At 35.8% G+C, this 17,605-nt stretch overlaps 3 protein-coding genes across 3 annotated transcripts; 1 reads left to right on the plus strand and 2 right to left on the minus strand.

Moving 5' to 3' along the window:
• Positions 1–590: 590 nt before the first annotated feature.
• On the minus strand, positions 591–2,643 carry LHCB5 (light harvesting complex of photosystem II 5). The gene is made up of 6 exons (XM_086250651.1): positions 2,379–2,643; positions 2,205–2,289; positions 2,035–2,085; positions 1,755–1,875; positions 1,217–1,351; positions 591–984 (listed from the first exon to the last, which is right to left on the minus strand). The coding sequence occupies exons 1-6, from the start codon at positions 2,602–2,604 to the stop codon at positions 724–726; spliced, it is 879 nt and encodes a 292-aa protein (XP_086106777.1). The 5' UTR covers positions 2,605–2,643; the 3' UTR covers positions 591–723.
• Positions 2,644–4,914: 2,271 nt separating this feature from the next.
• On the minus strand, positions 4,915–6,004 carry LOC147280543 (glycine-rich protein). The gene is made up of 3 exons (XM_086250652.1): positions 5,825–6,004; positions 5,426–5,627; positions 4,915–5,163 (listed from the first exon to the last, which is right to left on the minus strand). Exons 1-3 carry the CDS (start codon positions 5,967–5,969, stop codon positions 5,070–5,072), a joined length of 441 nt encoding a protein of 146 aa, XP_086106778.1. The 5' UTR covers positions 5,970–6,004; the 3' UTR covers positions 4,915–5,069.
• Positions 6,005–9,925: 3,921 nt separating this feature from the next.
• Positions 9,926–17,599, plus strand: LOC147280544 (P-loop containing nucleoside triphosphate hydrolases superfamily protein). Its single transcript, XM_086250951.1, has 10 exons — positions 9,926–10,209; positions 10,306–10,368; positions 10,834–10,911; positions 11,130–11,350; positions 11,846–11,918; positions 12,088–12,372; positions 13,347–13,490; positions 15,911–15,961; positions 16,667–16,774; positions 17,322–17,599. Exons 1-9 carry the CDS (start codon positions 9,988–9,990, stop codon positions 16,736–16,738), a joined length of 1,209 nt encoding a protein of 402 aa, XP_086107077.1. The 5' UTR covers positions 9,926–9,987; the 3' UTR covers positions 16,739–16,774; positions 17,322–17,599.
• Positions 17,600–17,605: the final 6 nt, after the last annotated feature.

Below are 17,605 nucleotides of genomic sequence, written 5' to 3' on the forward strand. Positions count from 1 at the left end.
CTCTAGGTTGTCACATAGTGGTGTGGAATCCAAGACCTTGGTTTCTATTATTGTCTAAATTCCTACACCTTTCTCTCTTGTATTTATTTTTGCACTTTAGTTTCTTGTATTTATTTTTATTTTTTATTTTAGTTTCATCATATAATCACCAATCAACTCTAAGCTAGGTTAGAGATAAACTAACTAAAAATTCTAAATTAGTGTGTCTCTTTTGCAACACTCCTAGGGGTTAGACCTCGTTAATTATATAACATTTACGACAAGGCTCGTATACTTGCGAGTAAAAAAATAAAGAAATAAAAATTTACAACACTAGCTCTCTTTCAGGACCAAAATTGCCCAAATTAAAAGGACAATGACTAAAGTGGAAAATGAGTAAAAGTACATGGTAGTCAAGGTCTATGCTCCAATCTCCATACGATCGCCACAGCTTTGCTAGCTCTCATTCCTAGATTGCTCAAGGATGGTTTGTTATAGCCTATGTGAAAACTGCATGTCCTCTAATTGATAGTGGTAATTATTTATTTGAAGGGTTTTAGGAGATGACAAACTCTAAAAAGAACTTGGATTTATCAGTGGAAACAGCCAAATTAAAGAATAAATTTTCCACATTCAAGAATCGATTAAGGTTAAATGCCTTAATTAAAAAGACTCAATGTGATATACAATGCATTTGAATTAAGTTTGAGTGGAGGAGAAATTAACTAAGACGAAAGTTATAAATCACAGGGTTGGGGCTCTTTCGACAGTTCCACCAATGACTGTAAGCAAGTTGTTGCCAAAAGGATCACTGAGATGCTTTGCTAGGTTTTCGACAGGACCTTCTCCAGTGACATAAGCTTGCAGGAAGAAACCAAGCATAGCAAACATTGCAAGTCTGCCGTTCTTAATCTCCTTCACCTTGAGCAGTGCAGCCTGGTCTGGATCCTTTGCCAGCCCCAATGGATCAAATGGACCACCTGGGTGAAGCTTGTCCTCCAATTCCTACCAAGAGAATAACATACAACAACAGAGTACTCATGAGATCGTCATCCTTAAATAATTCAGGTAATCCTTTTTCTTTTCTTTGGTCATCCAGAAAATGTGTAAGGTAATTGTATCATGCTAATTAAATCATTTGGCTTCAGTATATCTCAGAAAAATTGATTTAGATTTTTGTTAACACCAATCATAAAATCAGGGTACTAGCATGACAAAATTAGTTTTTGTTACATACCAAACCATTTGTGAGTCTGTAATATTCTGCTCCACCAAGAAGAACAACCTCAGCCACGACAGCAAAAATAAGATTGATGGGTATGTTCTTCCCAAAGTAGTTCAATGTGTTCCCATCAAGGAGTAGAGCTCCTGTCTGCATTCAATTCATATGTACAAAATAATTAAGTCAGATAAGTTGAACAATTCATTTTGCAAATTTGACTAGTCCAGTGCTCCGGTTTAAGAAACATGTTGTTTTGAGTTCAAGAAATTAAACTAGTTGTTAATTACAAGTTCATATATCTTAAGCAATAAAATCAGTTAGTCATACTAAAAAGTGACACCTGAATTAGTCTATAAGTACTGATGAAGCAGCTACTTTTTTTTTTTTTTTTTTTTTATCGACAACTGTCCATGAGTTTTGAACCCAGGACCTCATCTCAACAAAAGAGAAACTGAGTGTCATTTACTAGACTAAATAGTCATCGGCATGAAGCAACTAATTAATTGAATAGCAAGAATAGTGTGTAAGAGTATATTTTAAAATGCGCGCAGACCTTGAACCAGACAGCCTCAGGGCCACAGTTAGCACCAAATTTGTTGAAGGCCTCTGGGATGATGAATCCGGCTGCACCAAGCATAGCCCACCGAGCATGGATCAACTCATACGCTTGGTATCTGCAATCAAGCATGAATCAAATATACATCAAATTGAGATTGATCTGTACGGTAGTGTACGTTTAGATTATAAACAAATACTCAAGGAGAAAAAGACAGCTAGGGAAACAGACAGAGGGGGAGAGAGAAAATGTATATAATTAGCTAGCAGTAGCATACTTGCTGAAGTTTTCTGGCTTCTTGCTTAGCCCAAAAGGATCATAACCATAACTGCATTCACATTAAAGCAATAGACAAGCCAAGATTAGAGATCCATACACAGACTCATACTACATCATATGTTGTTAATTAGTTTCTTATATAAATGCATATGAATTATAGAATCTTACTCTCCGGGAACTTCTCCAGTCAAGTACTCTGGGATCTCTGATCGGTCCAAGAGCCCATCAGGCAAGAAAATTCTTCTATCAGGACCTGAGATTAATAATTAAACCACCATATTAATTATATTTATGCATCATGCATTGCATTGATGAAGAATGAATTAATTGTTGAGTACTTACCATACCACTTGGCGAGCTCTTCGTCTGCGGGAGCAACAGCGACAGGCTTGGCCTTGGGAGGCGGTGCGGGCTTCTTCCTGGAGAAGAGTGCGACAGTCTTGAAGGTGGCTGGGCTGGTGGCTGTAGGGGCCGCCCCCCTGAAGTTGCTGCTCTTGCTCAGAGGGTTTCCAACCAATTCTGACACCCCAAGGGAGGCCGCCGCTGTCGATGCTGCCAGAGAAGCCATTTCTAATTATCTACTCTCTTGCTACTTACTAGTGGAGGAAACTATGGCTCACTACAGACATACTATAAGCTTGAGCTGGTGGATGTCGACGTGCCACCTAGGATCTTCCTTCATGGGATTTCATTGGTTTGCATTCAACCTGCGCAATCCATTGCAATCATCTCATAGGATGGATTTGCTGATTTGGCAGATGATGCTGCTCACGTGGCATGCTCCTACATTTGGAATTCCTGACTTGCTTGCCTTTGGATAATATCTTCTATCCAATCTCTAGTCTTTTTTTTTTTTTTTTTTTTTCTCTCTCTCTCATACATATCCTTTTCAATTTTCATGTGAAGTGTAGTCCAAATACCCAAAATCAATAGCATTTTCCTAGAGGGAGGTTCTAGTTGTAGGAAAGGGATTATATGCTCTACTTTTCTTTTTTACTTGTTTTAACTTTAGTCATGAATTATATATTCAAGAGTTGACATTTTTATATTTGATTTTATTCACACTTAAAAGTGTTAAGAACTCAACACTCTACTCTTAAATTTACAATACACAACTAAAAAATAAGATTAAAAATAAAGCTAAAACAAACATATAAAAGCCCATCAAGAATCTAGGTTCCATTTGTAACTCCTTATTTCTATAAAATTAAAATCCATAAAACTAAAAAGATAAAAACTCTTTATTGACAAAAAAAACTTTTTGGGTCCTCTTCCAGCTTCTCTCCTCCCTTGCAACCTTCTATCTCTCTCTCCCTCTCTCCAGCGATAAAGGAAGTTGACACGGAAGAGAATGGGAAGAAAGAACAATATAATTTCTTTTTTCAGAAAAGAAATTTATAATAAGTCAGTATGTTTGACAAAAGAATTGTAAACTACAAAATCAGTAAAATGTTTACTTGATTTATGCTAACATTAGGCCCACTAAATTTGGCCCAACCAGACTTCCCTAATAGGAGGGTGAGCTAATGCCTTGATTTTGAGCCTGAGCCAACCTCACTGTCCTCAAAGGCCTCTCATTTTCTTAACGGAAAAATATAGCAAAAATAAGTTAAATAACTATTACTATACCTCATTTTTCAATTAAAGATTTCATTTTTACTTTGATTTAATCAATAAATATAATTAACGAAGTGTTTCAATCACGGATATTCTGTGAAGGTCACGTGTCCAATTTGTAAGGGCAAAAAAGTCTTTTCTCCTAAAAACTAACTATAAAAAAAACTAATTGAATTTAAAAATTTTTTTTTTTAAAGCGGCCTCCCCCTTCCCCCCACCTCCCAGCCCCACCCCTCCCCTCCCCTCCCCCCCCCCTTCAATTCCCCTACCCAGCCCCGCCCTTCTTCTCTCTCCGCCTCACTTTCTCTCTCATCTCTTCCCGCCTCACCTCCATCCTAGTTTGGTTTTTTTGTTTAATTATTTTTTCAGTTTTTAATTAATTAGTTTATATTAATTAATCAATTTTATTTTTTTTATAATTATTTGTTTAATTTTTTTAAAAAAATTATTTTTTAAAAAAAATTATTTAAAATTATTTTTTTAATTAATTTTAGAGGAATATACTTTTTTACCCTTAAAATTAGTCATGATCAAGTTTTAACTGAAATTGTAACAAAGTTGACAAAAATATCTTTAATTGAAACACTTTGTTTGTTATAGGTCTTGATTGAATCAAAGTAAAAACGAGATCCTTAATTGAAAATTTGGTATAGTAATAATCCTTTTGCTAAGGGTGGGCATCAACCCGTCCAAGCGACGCTTTGACCGACCCACCAACCAAAAAACTCAAAGCTGACCCAACCCAATAGACGCCGACTCAGGCTCGGGTTTCGTCTTCCACCAACCATCGACACCCGAGCCAACCCAAGAGAGAGACAATGACAGAGTCCCAGGCGAGAGAGAGAGAGAGAGAGAGAGAGAGAGAGAGAGAGAGAGAGAGAGAGAGAGAGAGAGAGAGAGAGAGAGAGACCCAAGTGAGAGAGAGTGGCCTAAGTGCCATTTTTTCCGGCTAGAAAGAGACCCAAGCGAGAGAGAAAGTGGCAATGATTGCCATTGTTTTCAGCAAGAGAGAGAGAAGCCTTGTCGGCTTAACCATCCCTGACTGCTCTGTGCGGGCGGTGGCAAGTTGAGCCCCAAGCAAACCGTCGCCCACCCCTACCTTTTGCTATAATTTTCCCTTTTATTAACTTCATTCTCCCATTTCCCATGAGTGTTAGCTCAAGTGGCATGACATGTGTGGTATCTAGTAATCTTGATGGGATATGATAATTTTTGTGCAACTCAATTACTCAAATCAGCATACATGTCTGGACAATGGATCTGCACACAAAAAGTCTTGGTATTCACCATTCCCAAACATGCATGTGTTTATACTTAGCTACAGCCTACAGAACTGTATTTAATAAATAATTATAAATCCAAATCTACATCCAGAACTTAGCAACTCATCTTTTCCTCAGACCCACAAAAAGAAACTCATCTTTTCCACTTGTCAATCTCTCTTGTAGTAGCTCTGACAAGTTTCTTAGTATTATCAACAAGTTCCTCAACAAGTGCACCGATATCATCCCTGAAAACAAGAGGGAAAAATGAATATCACTATATATAAATGAGAATTACAAAATTTTCACCTGAAATCTTCTTGCAACTAATGTGTAATTTTCAAATTTGAACAGCAGAAGATTAGCAAATAAAATGCTGTTGTCAAAAGTATTTTGAATTTTCTGATACATTTTGTAACTTGATCCATATATGGTTGGTTAGAGAAGGTCTTCACTCTTGAGAAAATGAGTTAAGCAGAATTGATTAAATAAATGAATAAAAAGACTTACTGAGTAGGCAAATCTCTAGAAGCATGAGGAAAGTTGGGAAGATTTTGATCAAAAAAAAGGTTGCCAACATTAGAGTATCTGCGGTATTCATCACGAGCAACGCCCTTGCCAACGCCATAGCCGAATCCTAAGCCAAACCCACATCCAGCACCCACGCCAAACCCAACTTGTAACCCAGGAATTCCAGGACCAAATCCTACGCCTAGAGTGAAAATCCATGCATTTTCATCATTGCATAAACAAAAACACTATTCAAGACATGTGACTAAACAATTAATATGCTATGCTATGCAGCCCTAATTATTGATCATAAATTAAACAAATATTAAGTAAATAGAAAATTCAACATGTGAGAGACGGCGAGTGAAAGAAGCAAAGAAAGAAAGATGGAGGGAGTACCGCCGAGAAGCCCGATGCCGAAGCCCACTCCACAGCCAGCGCCGACGCCAAAGGCGGGACCCAGCTTCCCGAGTTGCTCGGATTTGAGGGCTGGAAGCTTCCGCAACAAACCCTTCTGCCCACCATCTCTCCCCGTGCCCATCATCTCTCCCTTCGACTCAGTGTTTGTTTCTGTTTCGGACTAGATCTTTTCGTCTTGACTCTGATAAAACAAAATAGGTTGGGCCTGGCGCTGCTTCAAGGCCCAAGGCTTAAAGCTCTCTTTTATCTCTCTTTGTTTTATTTTTGGTCATTCTCTTTTTTCTCTCTTCATCTTTTCTTATGACCCCCTTAGATTAGATTAAAGTGACTAATCTTTGCCCATTAGATCTTATGTACCTTCCTTTTCTCTTTTACCCATCAACTATTTAAATTTATATTTGTGACCCCATGTCTTTGACTAGGTACATGTAAGTCAAAGTTTTAAGATACGTGTCTCACATTAAATGTGACATGTATGACAACATCATATCTTATGAGAAATTAATTATATTAATGCCCCCAATTAACATTCTCTCGACTAAAAACATTAAGAAAAGATGAGATTCAGATAATATGAGTCTCAAAAGCTTTCTCTTAGCTCACCATGTTTTCTCTCGAAGAGATCCAAGGACACATTATTTTAATGTAATTAATCATAACGACAAATGTATTAACCAAAAGAATAATGTTTTGCCCATTAATTGAAATAGCCCTGAGTCGTTAATTCACCAATCTCCTAGTTGGTTTTAAGGCATATTTCCTACATATGCATTTTTTTTAGGTTGCAAATGCTTTTTTTTAGGTTGCAGATAACATGTTTTAGATTGTACATGCAAGTTTTAGGTTGCAGATGCAGTTGCCAAGTGCTCAGCAAGAATTGCAGAGCGCTCAATAAGAACCGTCGAGCGCTCGATAGGATTTTTGGACTTCTACTTAAAGCACCCTTAATATAAATATGTGTATATTATAAATATATATATAATGTGTATCATAATAACATATATAATTGCTAACAAAAACACTCACATTTTTTGTATGTATGTACTTATTATTTAAGTTTGTTATATTCAAAATTTCAATCATAATATATATATATGTGTGTGTGTGTGTGTGTGTGTGTATCTAGTAGTGTGTAGTGACATTTATTCTTACAATGTTGGATGAGGTCTAAAGATTGATTCATGTTGATGTTTTCTTGGAACAAATTAATTAACTTAATTCTAAGTATTCTCGCAAGTGCACGAATCACATAGTAGCAAAGGGTGCAAAGTACGAGGTCGATCCCACGATGAATGAATTAAATCTCACCAAATCAATTCAACTTCACAATTAGAATCACACCAACACACACCGGTAGGGGGTTGATTTAGGGTTTAAACACACGCACACCAAAAACAAACACTCACCAAATTGCCTTGCAATGTTAAGAATTCATAATCCATATCCAATCATGTATAATTCAATTATATATCATGGCTGCTAGTGATCAATTTAAACACATACAATAAAGTGTGACTACTAAATAGCTTATTGGGTGTCATTTAGCAATTATTCATCTATGCATGTCATAACTAATCGGGCGCACCCTAGTTAGTTAACTAAACATGTTCCCTAGAGCTTCTTAGGTGTACTTAGGACTATTAACCATGAAAAAGTCATTAAGTTCTTGGGGAACGTCAAACACATAAAAACATATAATAACTTGGTTATCGGTCTATATGACTCCTATGAATTCTATTATCATAGATAGGTTCTTAGGTTATCCATTTGTTACCATTGAAATTATCATTCTTATGAGTTTATTTAATTCCCTAACATTAACTAGACGCAAACATTCCTATGGTGGCCAATCAAAGAGAGTAAACAAACTAACATTGCAATTCTAATAGATAATAGAATTTTACTGCATGTAAACATCAAACCAAACACTCGGAGACACGAGTCTTTGTTGTCATCATGATTAAAACTTCATCTTTCATCTTTTATCTTAATATGCAAGAACAATTAAACTAACTCATAATAAAATTCAAAAACCAAATGTGCATAACATATAAATTACAAATTCATTGTTAAATAACAAACTAAATTAACTAAACAATTGAAAATAAGAAAACAAGAGAGAAAAGCATAAAGAACCACAAAGAGGGCTGCGGCAAGGGTGCTTGCGGCTAGGGCTTGCTCTTGTCCTTCCTTGTTGCGTCTCTCTCTTTCTTTCTCTAAAGTTTGCAGAAAATAACCAGTGTTGAATTATGAGGGAGTGAGGTCTTTATATAGGAGTGAGGAGGTGGAGAGTCCTGAACCAACAAGGGAAAAGATATTCCTTGCACCAAAAGGTAAGGGATCTTCTAGGATTTGCGGCAAAGGCTTCCCCTCGGGCTTGCGACATCACTTAAGCCCAAGGCTCCCATACTCCTCCTCCTTTGGGCTCCTTTATGCATATGTGCATGCTCCTCTAGACCCACTTCTCAATGTTTGCTTGTATAGAGGCCCAATCACTTGTAGAATCTTTGACTTTGTGAGTTGACTTTGACCAACTTTTCCTAGTCCCACTAGGATTCCTTGTAGAGATAGGATTCCTTGTCCATCCTGGAATTGACTTTAACTATTTTGCGTGTATCATGACTCCCAATGAAGTTAGGACTCATTTTCCTACTAGAATTAGGTTTCCTGCTTCAATTAGGATTTCCTAAATATGACCTTGGACAATGATGATTTCTTTTTCTTTAAGATTACACTTTCCTTATGTGACTAGGAATCCTAATTTCACTAGGATTTCAGTTTTTTTGGTTTGACCAGGATTTCTCTTCTTTTCCTAGTTTGACTAGGAAATGTCCAAAAACAGCTCTTTTAGCCTTTTTCTTCTATCTCTGTTTCATTTTACCTACAAAATACTAAAACAAACCAAAAGACACAAAAATGTCGAGTTCGTGCACTCTAAATTAGAAAGTTAGTATGCTGAAATGATGGAAAATGGACACTCAACAATCCCCCTACTCCAAGATAAAACAATAACATATACGTGCTATTATACTAAAAAAAAAAAGAGTAATGATCTTTTAAAAATTTTGTTTTTTTATCCTATAGTTCTGAAATGAGATGTGAGAATTTTGTTATGAAATATTCTGAAAAATCTAAAAATTTTGAATCAAAATAAGATGTTGAAATTCCAATTTTTTGGAATAGAAATTCCATTCTGTAATTTTTGGGATTAGAATTGAAACACCCTATTTACCATCTAATCCAATCGAAACACACCCTACCCAAGGCCTATGATCGGTCCATATTCTGTTTTAGCTTTTTTGTTAGAGTGCTTGTATTTCCACCCCATGTCCTATTTCCCCTATCCACCTCATTTTTACACTCACCATTAAATTTGCTAAAAAAAAAAAACACTCTTCTCATCACCCATTTTTTGTATAATAACATTTGATATACAAACTCAAACACCTACCTACTAAACATTCTTCCCACCCCCTTAAGTATCATTTTACCCACCCATCTTTTTTTAAATAGAAGAAAAAGAATCTTATACCCATCTTATAATTCATTTCTAAATTCTAAATTAAATTTCTAAGATTAATATTCAATTTCTAAATCAAAAGAAATATAAAATAGAATGAATTCTTGATATAAAATTATAAATAAAAAAATAAAAAAAATAAAAAAAATAAAAAGGGTTTAGGGTATATAATAATCATACATTTTAATAGATAAATGAGCATCAATCAAATTGTATCATCGGTAAGTTTTGGTGATATAGTAGAATTAGGGTGTATGGAAGAAAAGAATGATAGAAAAAAGTTTTTTGGGTGAGTTGATAGTTAAGGAGGTGAGAAAAGTGTTTAGTAGGTGAGTGTTTGAGTTAGTATATTAAAGGTATTATAAGAATAATGAAAGGTATGAATAATATTTTTATATATTTTTTAAATTTAATGATGAATGTAAAAATAAAGTGGGTGGAGAGATATGAGAGGAGTGAGGATATAAATACTCTTTTTGTTATTATTATTTTCTTTCTTATTTTGAGGGGAGAAAAAATAAAAGAAAAAAACCATCCGCCATCCGGCCATTGAAATTGATTCCATAATTCCATTCCAATAATCCCCATAAAGAAGGGAAGACTGAAGAGCAGCGGCAGCAGCATGAGTTATAGAGCTTATACTCCTAGTCACAGTAGACTTAGTAGTAGTTTGTGGGCAAACTCAGAGGCAAAGGCGGTGGTGAGAGTGACGACAAGTGTAGTGAGATTAAACAAGTTCAGGTACAACTACAGAGCCTGCTGCTGCCGCCGCGCGGGACTGAGTATGCCTAGTTCCCATGAATATGATCTAGTCATCCAAGACGATCTCCACTCCTTCTTGCAGGTCTCCCTTTTCGCCAAATTCTGTTTTTATGATTTTCTTTCACTCTTTCAGAGTCTTGAGGATTTACCTACTTGAAATGCCAAGTTGGCTTTGCAGATTCTTCCGCATGATTTACATGACAATCTTCTCAATCAACCCAAAACAGCTCAACTCGTAGAGGTCTCTCACTTTTCTCTTTCTTGGATTTGATTTTGTGCTCAATTACTCCTCATTATCATGGCAATTAAATTGGGAATTATTGTCAAGTATCCACTACCAATTCTTCAGTTCAGTTCTATGAATCAATCACTTTCTTATCTTTTTCAGAGTTGAAACTTCAACTGCAATTGAAGAAACACCCTTCAACTTTCCACAACCGTTTAACTTACTTTTATTAAGCAGGCCATGCATGCTGCAACCTCTCTTTAAAAATTACTGCCTCAATTAAACTTTTTAGTTGACACTTGATGATGATGCAAAACAAGGTTTGCTTAATTTAAAGGGGACATTTCTACCAGTTTTTGCATTTCTTCTTAATTTATATAGCTAGCTTGCGCTTACTGTGGGTAAGTGTTTTAAGTGTATCATGGTCTTAGCTACTTGTTTGCTTTTTGCACACAATGATTATATGATGCTTATGTGTAGGTTATATTGGATTTGGGTCGTCTGCCCGAAGCACGCTATCTGGGTGAACTTGGTGGGCAATATCTGAGGACAACTGCGGTAAAGGCATACTTTTTGAGGTTACAAATTGTTTATGTGATGTCTTTTACTTTATTAACTTTCTAGACAGTCATCGACTTATCTGAAAATGATGATACAGTATGCAGTATACTGCACACACACACACAGGGATTTAACACAGAGGAAAGAGATAAATTTAACTACAAAAAAAACTCTTCATGGGATTTACTGATGTACTCAAAATGTCTCTTACCTAGGTATCATTGAAAGAGTTGGAGCATGCTCAAAATGCTGTTGGAGATTTTGGGGGGGACAATAGAGCTGGCATTGAGGGTACCTTGCACAGGATATCAGCTATCAGGAGTAGGAAAGGGATGATAGTTGGATTGACTTGCCGAGTTGGGAGGGCAGTCAGTGGTCACATTGACATGGTTTATGATCTGCTTCAATATGGGAAGAGCATATTGTTTGTTGGAAAGTATGTACTCTGATTGTTGTCAAAAGGGTTTTCCCCGGTAACCATGTGCTAAAATGGGAGCAAATGGGTTGTTGGGGAATGACGCATTTACAAATCAAACCACACCGTTGTGTCTTGAATAGCACTGATAGGGGTGTGACTTGTTTCTAATGGCATAAATAGTTGAAAAGGATTGAAAGATAACTTTGAATGCATTATCATTATTAGGATTTTACGAAATGACATTGTGAGACCTTGTAATATCCATGCTTTGGCTTCCATTTTTTTCAATGTCAACTGCGGTTTGATGCTTTCCTGGGGAATAGTTGCTTAATTAAATAATGAAACAGGAAGAGTTTTAAATGTGGCAAAGGCCTCTATGAATATTACTGCGACTCACTAAAGAATATAGTAACTTATTGACTGATACAGGATTTCCAGAATGCACACTAGTTATTAACATATTTATAAGCTATTTGATATATTATTAGTGATGGTGCCCTTCACTTTGTAAAGGCCTGGGGTTGGCAAGACCACTGTTTTGCGAGAGATTGCTTGTGTCTTGTCGGATGAATTTCACAAAAGAGTGGTGAGTTGATTTTTTTTTCTTTTAATTATATAGTGCCATCTCTCTCTCTCTCTCTCTCTCTCTCTCTCTCTCTCTCTCTCTCTCTCTCTCTCTCTCTCTCTTTTCAGATTATAAGGGTTTGAATCTGTATTTCAACACATGTTTCAAAGAACACTCACTACTGGGACAGGTAATTGTTGATACAAGCAATGAAATAGGAGGGGATGGAAATATTCCACATGCAGCAATAGGAGGAGCACGAAGAATGCAGGTACCAGAACCATGCATGCAACACCAAGTCATGATAGAGGCAGTAAGGAATCACATGCCTGAGGTGATCATTGTCGATGAGATTGGCACAGAAACTGAAGCTCTTGCTTGTCGCTCAATTGCTCAGAGAGGGGTCATGCTTATTGCGACTGCTCATGGACAGCAGTTTGAGAATATTATAAAGAATCCTACTCTATCTGACCTGGTATGTTATAATCTCTATAAAAAAACTCTCGATAGATTTTATTCCTTCTTAAGGTACCCTTATGCCAAATCCAAGACATAATTTTGGAATGTCTTTCACTTTCATATGTGGATTTTGGCCCCCATGGTTAATGGACTTGTACACATCAAATTCTTGATAGGTTATTGGTATGCAAATTCTTAGTATTAGTAATTCAGAATGTTAATATCTTTTCTCTTTTCATTTTATTTTTCGGGAAGCTTTGATTTGGATTGCTAGTTTTGCACAAATATAGCATCACATTAAATGAATATGTATCATAAATATGTATTATAAATCAAGTACTTTCTTGTCTCTAATTCTATTTCAGCTCTCCATCCAAATTCAATGTCAATGAAGATCTAATAAAAAATATTAAATAAAATTAAATATCAACAAAGAAACAAACACTTATAAGAAGAAATATGATCACTTTAGGCAAGTTAATTCAATTTGAAGCCCAAGACATTATAGAGATGTCAACAACCGCCATCAGATGAGCAAAAAAGTTTACTCAGTTTGTCATATGGTAATGGAACTTCTATTATAAGAATTCTAGAGATCTCAACATGCTTCAGCATTTTATGTTGATCCCCTGCAGCAAAATGATTAGATTATTACCTGACAGTCCTCCAAGCCAGACGTGATGACATCTCTAAGATGCAATTGAACTTTCTGTATGTTTCTTCCATTTTTCTAAAGTAGTGATAATAGCAGTGTTTCTCCAATAAAGTGAGGTAGATAGTTGCCTCATCTTGCATGATCTAGGTGTTCCCTAATTGGTCGTGCCATTAGCCACGTGGCTTTTAAGATGGAAAGGAACATGAAAATATGATTTGATTGTCTCTCTCTCTCTCTCTCTCTCTCTCTCTCTAAGAAAGGAATGTGAGATAAATAGTTTGATGCAAGACTGTTTGGTGAAATTTGCACTTCCAGTTCTTATTTTCTGTTTTCAGATTGGAGGAGTAGAGACTGTTACTTTAGGAGATGAAGAAGCCAAAGCTAGGAATTGTCAAAAAACGATTCTTGAAAGGCAAGCGCCTCCAACATTTGAATTCTTGATTGAGATGAGACAGAGGCACTATTGGGTTACACATCAGGTGTGTAAACCAACTTCTATATTCAAAATTTATTCCCAGACATCCTAGACTTAATATCTGAATTGCTGAAACAGTGTGCTCAAGTTCAATTGCAAAAGTCAATGTAGTAGAAATATTCTATGTCAGCTTTTCTATCTTTTAGAAGTACATTATTTTGCATCTTTGTCTTATTAGAGACTTTCTTGTCAGGGCTAAGAAATTATTATACAAGTCATCTTAAATTCAAATCTATCTGCTGAAAGTTATACTTGTTACCCGTTTCATAACACATACAGACATGCACTCACATCTGTGTGTGTGCATATATATAGATTAATGTTCGGACACCATTTAGTGTTTTATAAAGGCGCTTACCATATTAGAAATCATTAGATGAAAATCTAAGGGTTAATAAGATAAAGGTGGAACATATAGGTAAATGATGTGATTTAGAATGGGGTTGGGTAGCAGGGTTTAGATAAACTAGAGGAAACAAAACACAGCATAACAGAAACAAAAGATAACTGGAGTCACTCCAGGGGCTTCACACCCAGCCTTGGTTTCACACCAAAGATTGGCTTCACACCAAAAACAGTCCCATCGCAGGAAATCTAAATTCTGAAAACTTTATTACTGAATAATCTGCCCTCCAAGAGGTACTGAAAATAAGAAAGCAAACCTATTCTAGGATAGAAATTCTAATCCAACTAGAAATAGGAAAATAAAGTCAATCCCAATAAAAATAGGAAATCAAACCAAAGTCAATCCTAATGAAAATAGGAAATCAAACCAAATCCTTCTTGAAATAAGAAAACTGAAAAAAAACAACACATGAAAACAAACAGTTCAGAAAACTAATCCAACCACAAAGATAGAGTTGAATTAGATGATCTTTTCTTCCCCTCTTCTTTGTTGGTAAACCTTAAATGGCTTGTTAACGATGTCCGCATCAATTCCCCCTGGCTGAGAAAAGCTCGACCCTGTCGAGATAAGGCTGTAATATCGTTCTAGAATGTCGGGATCAATCCGTTGCAGGTCTTCCTTTGTAATCCAAGTGTTATCTGAATCTGGTCTATTCTTCCACTTGACTAGGAACTTCTGGTATCCACCTTGTCTAGTAGAAACAACCTGTTCATCTAATATATCTTCTACAACATCCTTTGCTTTAGCTTTAGACCGAGGCAAAGGCAGGGTCAAAGGAGAAAATTCAGAAACTGGAAATGGGTCTGAATTCTCCACAGGGTGGTTAGGACTAAGGGAAATAGTCGATTCCCTGTATGGAGCCGAGTCTTCAATATTAAACGTTGAACTGATTTCCATTTCGGGAGGAAGTTCTAAAATATAAGCATTGGATCCCATCCGCTTCAAAATTTTTAAAGGCCCCATACTGCGAGCTTGCAGTTTCTTTGCGATCCCTTGCTGAAACCGTTCAGGCTTAATTCGAGCCATGACATAGTCCCCAATTTAAAATTCCTTGAATCTTCGGTGAGCATCAACATCTATCTTATATTGTTCATTACTCTTGTTAATTCTCCTATGAATATGCAAGAGTAACTGGAATCACTAGCTGAGCAGGAGTTTGCAAGGCATATTCATGAGTTTTCAAGGCATATTCATATTAATCACTCCAGTAATCACTCCAGTAATGAGTTTGCAAGGCATATTCAAGAAGAAACAAAAGATAACTGGAATCACTCCAGGGGCTTCACACCCAGCCTTGGTTTCACACCAAATATTGGCTTCACACCAAAAACAGTCCCATCGCAGGAAATCTAAATTCTGAAAACTTTATTACTCAATAATCTGCCCTCCAAGAGGTACAAAGAGGTCTTCTAAAGACTACAAACCTGACTGAAAATAAGAAAGCAAACCTATTCTAGGATAGAAATCCTAATCCAACTAGAAATAGGAAAATAAAGTCAATCCCAAAAAAAATAGGAAATCAAATCAAAATCAATCCTAATGAAAATAGCAAATCAAACCAAATCCTTCTTGAAATAAGAAAACTGAAAAAAAAAAACAACACATGAAAACAAACAGTTCAGAAAACTAATCCAACCACAAAGATAGAGTTGAATTAGATGATCTTTTCTTCCCTCTTCTTCGTTGGTAAACTTTAAATGGCTTGTTAACGATGTCCGCATCATGATGTTTTACAGAGAGAGAGAGGGAGGGAGGGAGAGGAAGAGAGAGAGAGAGAGAGAGAGGGAGAGGGAGAGAGAGAGAGAGAGAGAGAGAGAGAGAGAGAGAGAGAGAGAGAGAGAGAGAGAGAGAGAGAGAGAGAGAGAGAGAGAGAGAGAGAGAGAGAGTTTAGATAATGGTTGTAGCTTTAGTTATTGCAATAACATATAATAACATTGTTTGTGTAGATAATGGTTGTAGCTTTAGTTATTGCAATAACTTATAATAACATTGTTTTTCCTTCCACTCTCATCCTGCAGACAGAAAAGAGTGTAGATATTTTGCTTCGTGCCAAAAACCCACAGGTTGAGGTAATTCTCTCAGTAGCTGTATATTTTGAAATCTAGTGTGTTGAGGTAGGCTTCTGTTTTTCATATTAAAATTTACTCTTTCCTCTTAGGTTTTGATATGAGCATAACTCTATAATATGGGAAACTTCATATTTATCAAATTCAAATAAAATGAAGATGCATAATTGAGCGTATAGAATTTTTTCTATTTGTAAGTAACCATATCTTGATCTCTAGATTCCAAAACTAGGTCAACTATTGTTAATTTCTTTTTAACATAGCTTGAATTATGCCCCAAGGATAGTCCATCTTTGGCAAATATACCAAATGACCTTTGATCTGTTGATGACAATTTCATTTTCCCTTGTTGACCCAACAATGTGATATTGCAAATAATTTTCTTGGGTTCCATTGTTTTTAAAACTGACACCTTGTGATTTAATGGAGCATATGGCCCTGGCAAAGCAGCAGGAGGGATATGTAACCACACTTAGATTATGGGAATTTTGTTTAGTTGATGCAAGTTCTAATCCAAATATATTTTGCTAGCAAGGGGACTTATATTGAATTTTCCTTTATGTATTCTTTTGCCAGCCAAGAGTTTCTTGATCATCATGTAACTGTTTATTTTTCCCAGGCGTGGTGTTTCCTCTTTTGCCTTCATTCTGATTTGCTCTCAAGCTGTCTAGCAACTGTTAAAAACTTTTAACATTTTTTTTTTTGCAGGTCAGGAGTAGGGATGATAAGTTCAAGGTTGTAATAGAAAGATCCAAGGCATATGATAAGTGTGACGCTTAATTTTCGTCTGCCCATTATGTGCTTCATTTTCTTAAGGTTGATGCATTATCTCTTTATTTAGTTTTCTGTTTATCATTGTTGGCTATGGATGCACTTGTGAGTTGTCATTTTTTTAGTTAGATTAACAAAATAGGCTTGTTTGGTTCATGATTTCAAAATAATTTTCAGAAACTAGGATACAATATGAGAATTTGGATTGTGTTCTGCTTTTTTATTTTCTTAACTCGAAGACTGGTTTGATATTAAATTTGAAAACTGTTTCTAAATTTAAAAACTATACATGGCAGCAAACTCATTTATATTAGAGAGACCTCCAATTTGAAAACTTTGAAAGAAATTTTTTTATTTTATTTTTTTCATTTTCTGAAGAGGGGTTGTTTTTGAGTAGTTCTCAACTCTTTGTTTTTAGAGACTATCCTACTCACATGAAAAAGAAAAAGAAAAAAGAGAGACCAATCATACTAAATACTAATTTTGTTTTCAAATGTATCCCTTAGTTTTGAAAATAGAGAACAATTTTTAGATCCTATGCCAGACAGCCAGAGGTCCCTTTGCATAAACCCTTGCATTGTTTTTTCAAAAGGCTAGAAGGCATTGCACTAGTCAAAGAGAGGGAAAGAAGAGGCTACAAGGCTTTTGCAGATGATGTGTTCTTTGGTATGCGGTCAAGATGAGATTATTTTACTTTGCCAGTTTCAATAGGAGGTCAGTATTAATCAGTAAAAGTTACAATCATTAAATCGGAGTACATTGTTATTGTTTTTTTTTTTCCTTGGATTTGTATGTATAAAGATATTTGTATTAATTTTTCACAGTAATATATAAAGATATTTGTATAAATATCACATTAACATAATTGTCCGATAT

Source organism: Dryas octopetala, chromosome 7 (genome assembly GCF_963921425.1).
Source record: "Dryas octopetala chromosome 7, drDryOcto1.1, whole genome shotgun sequence".
In the NCBI taxonomy this organism is placed as follows: Eukaryota; Viridiplantae; Streptophyta; class Magnoliopsida; order Rosales; family Rosaceae; genus Dryas; species Dryas octopetala.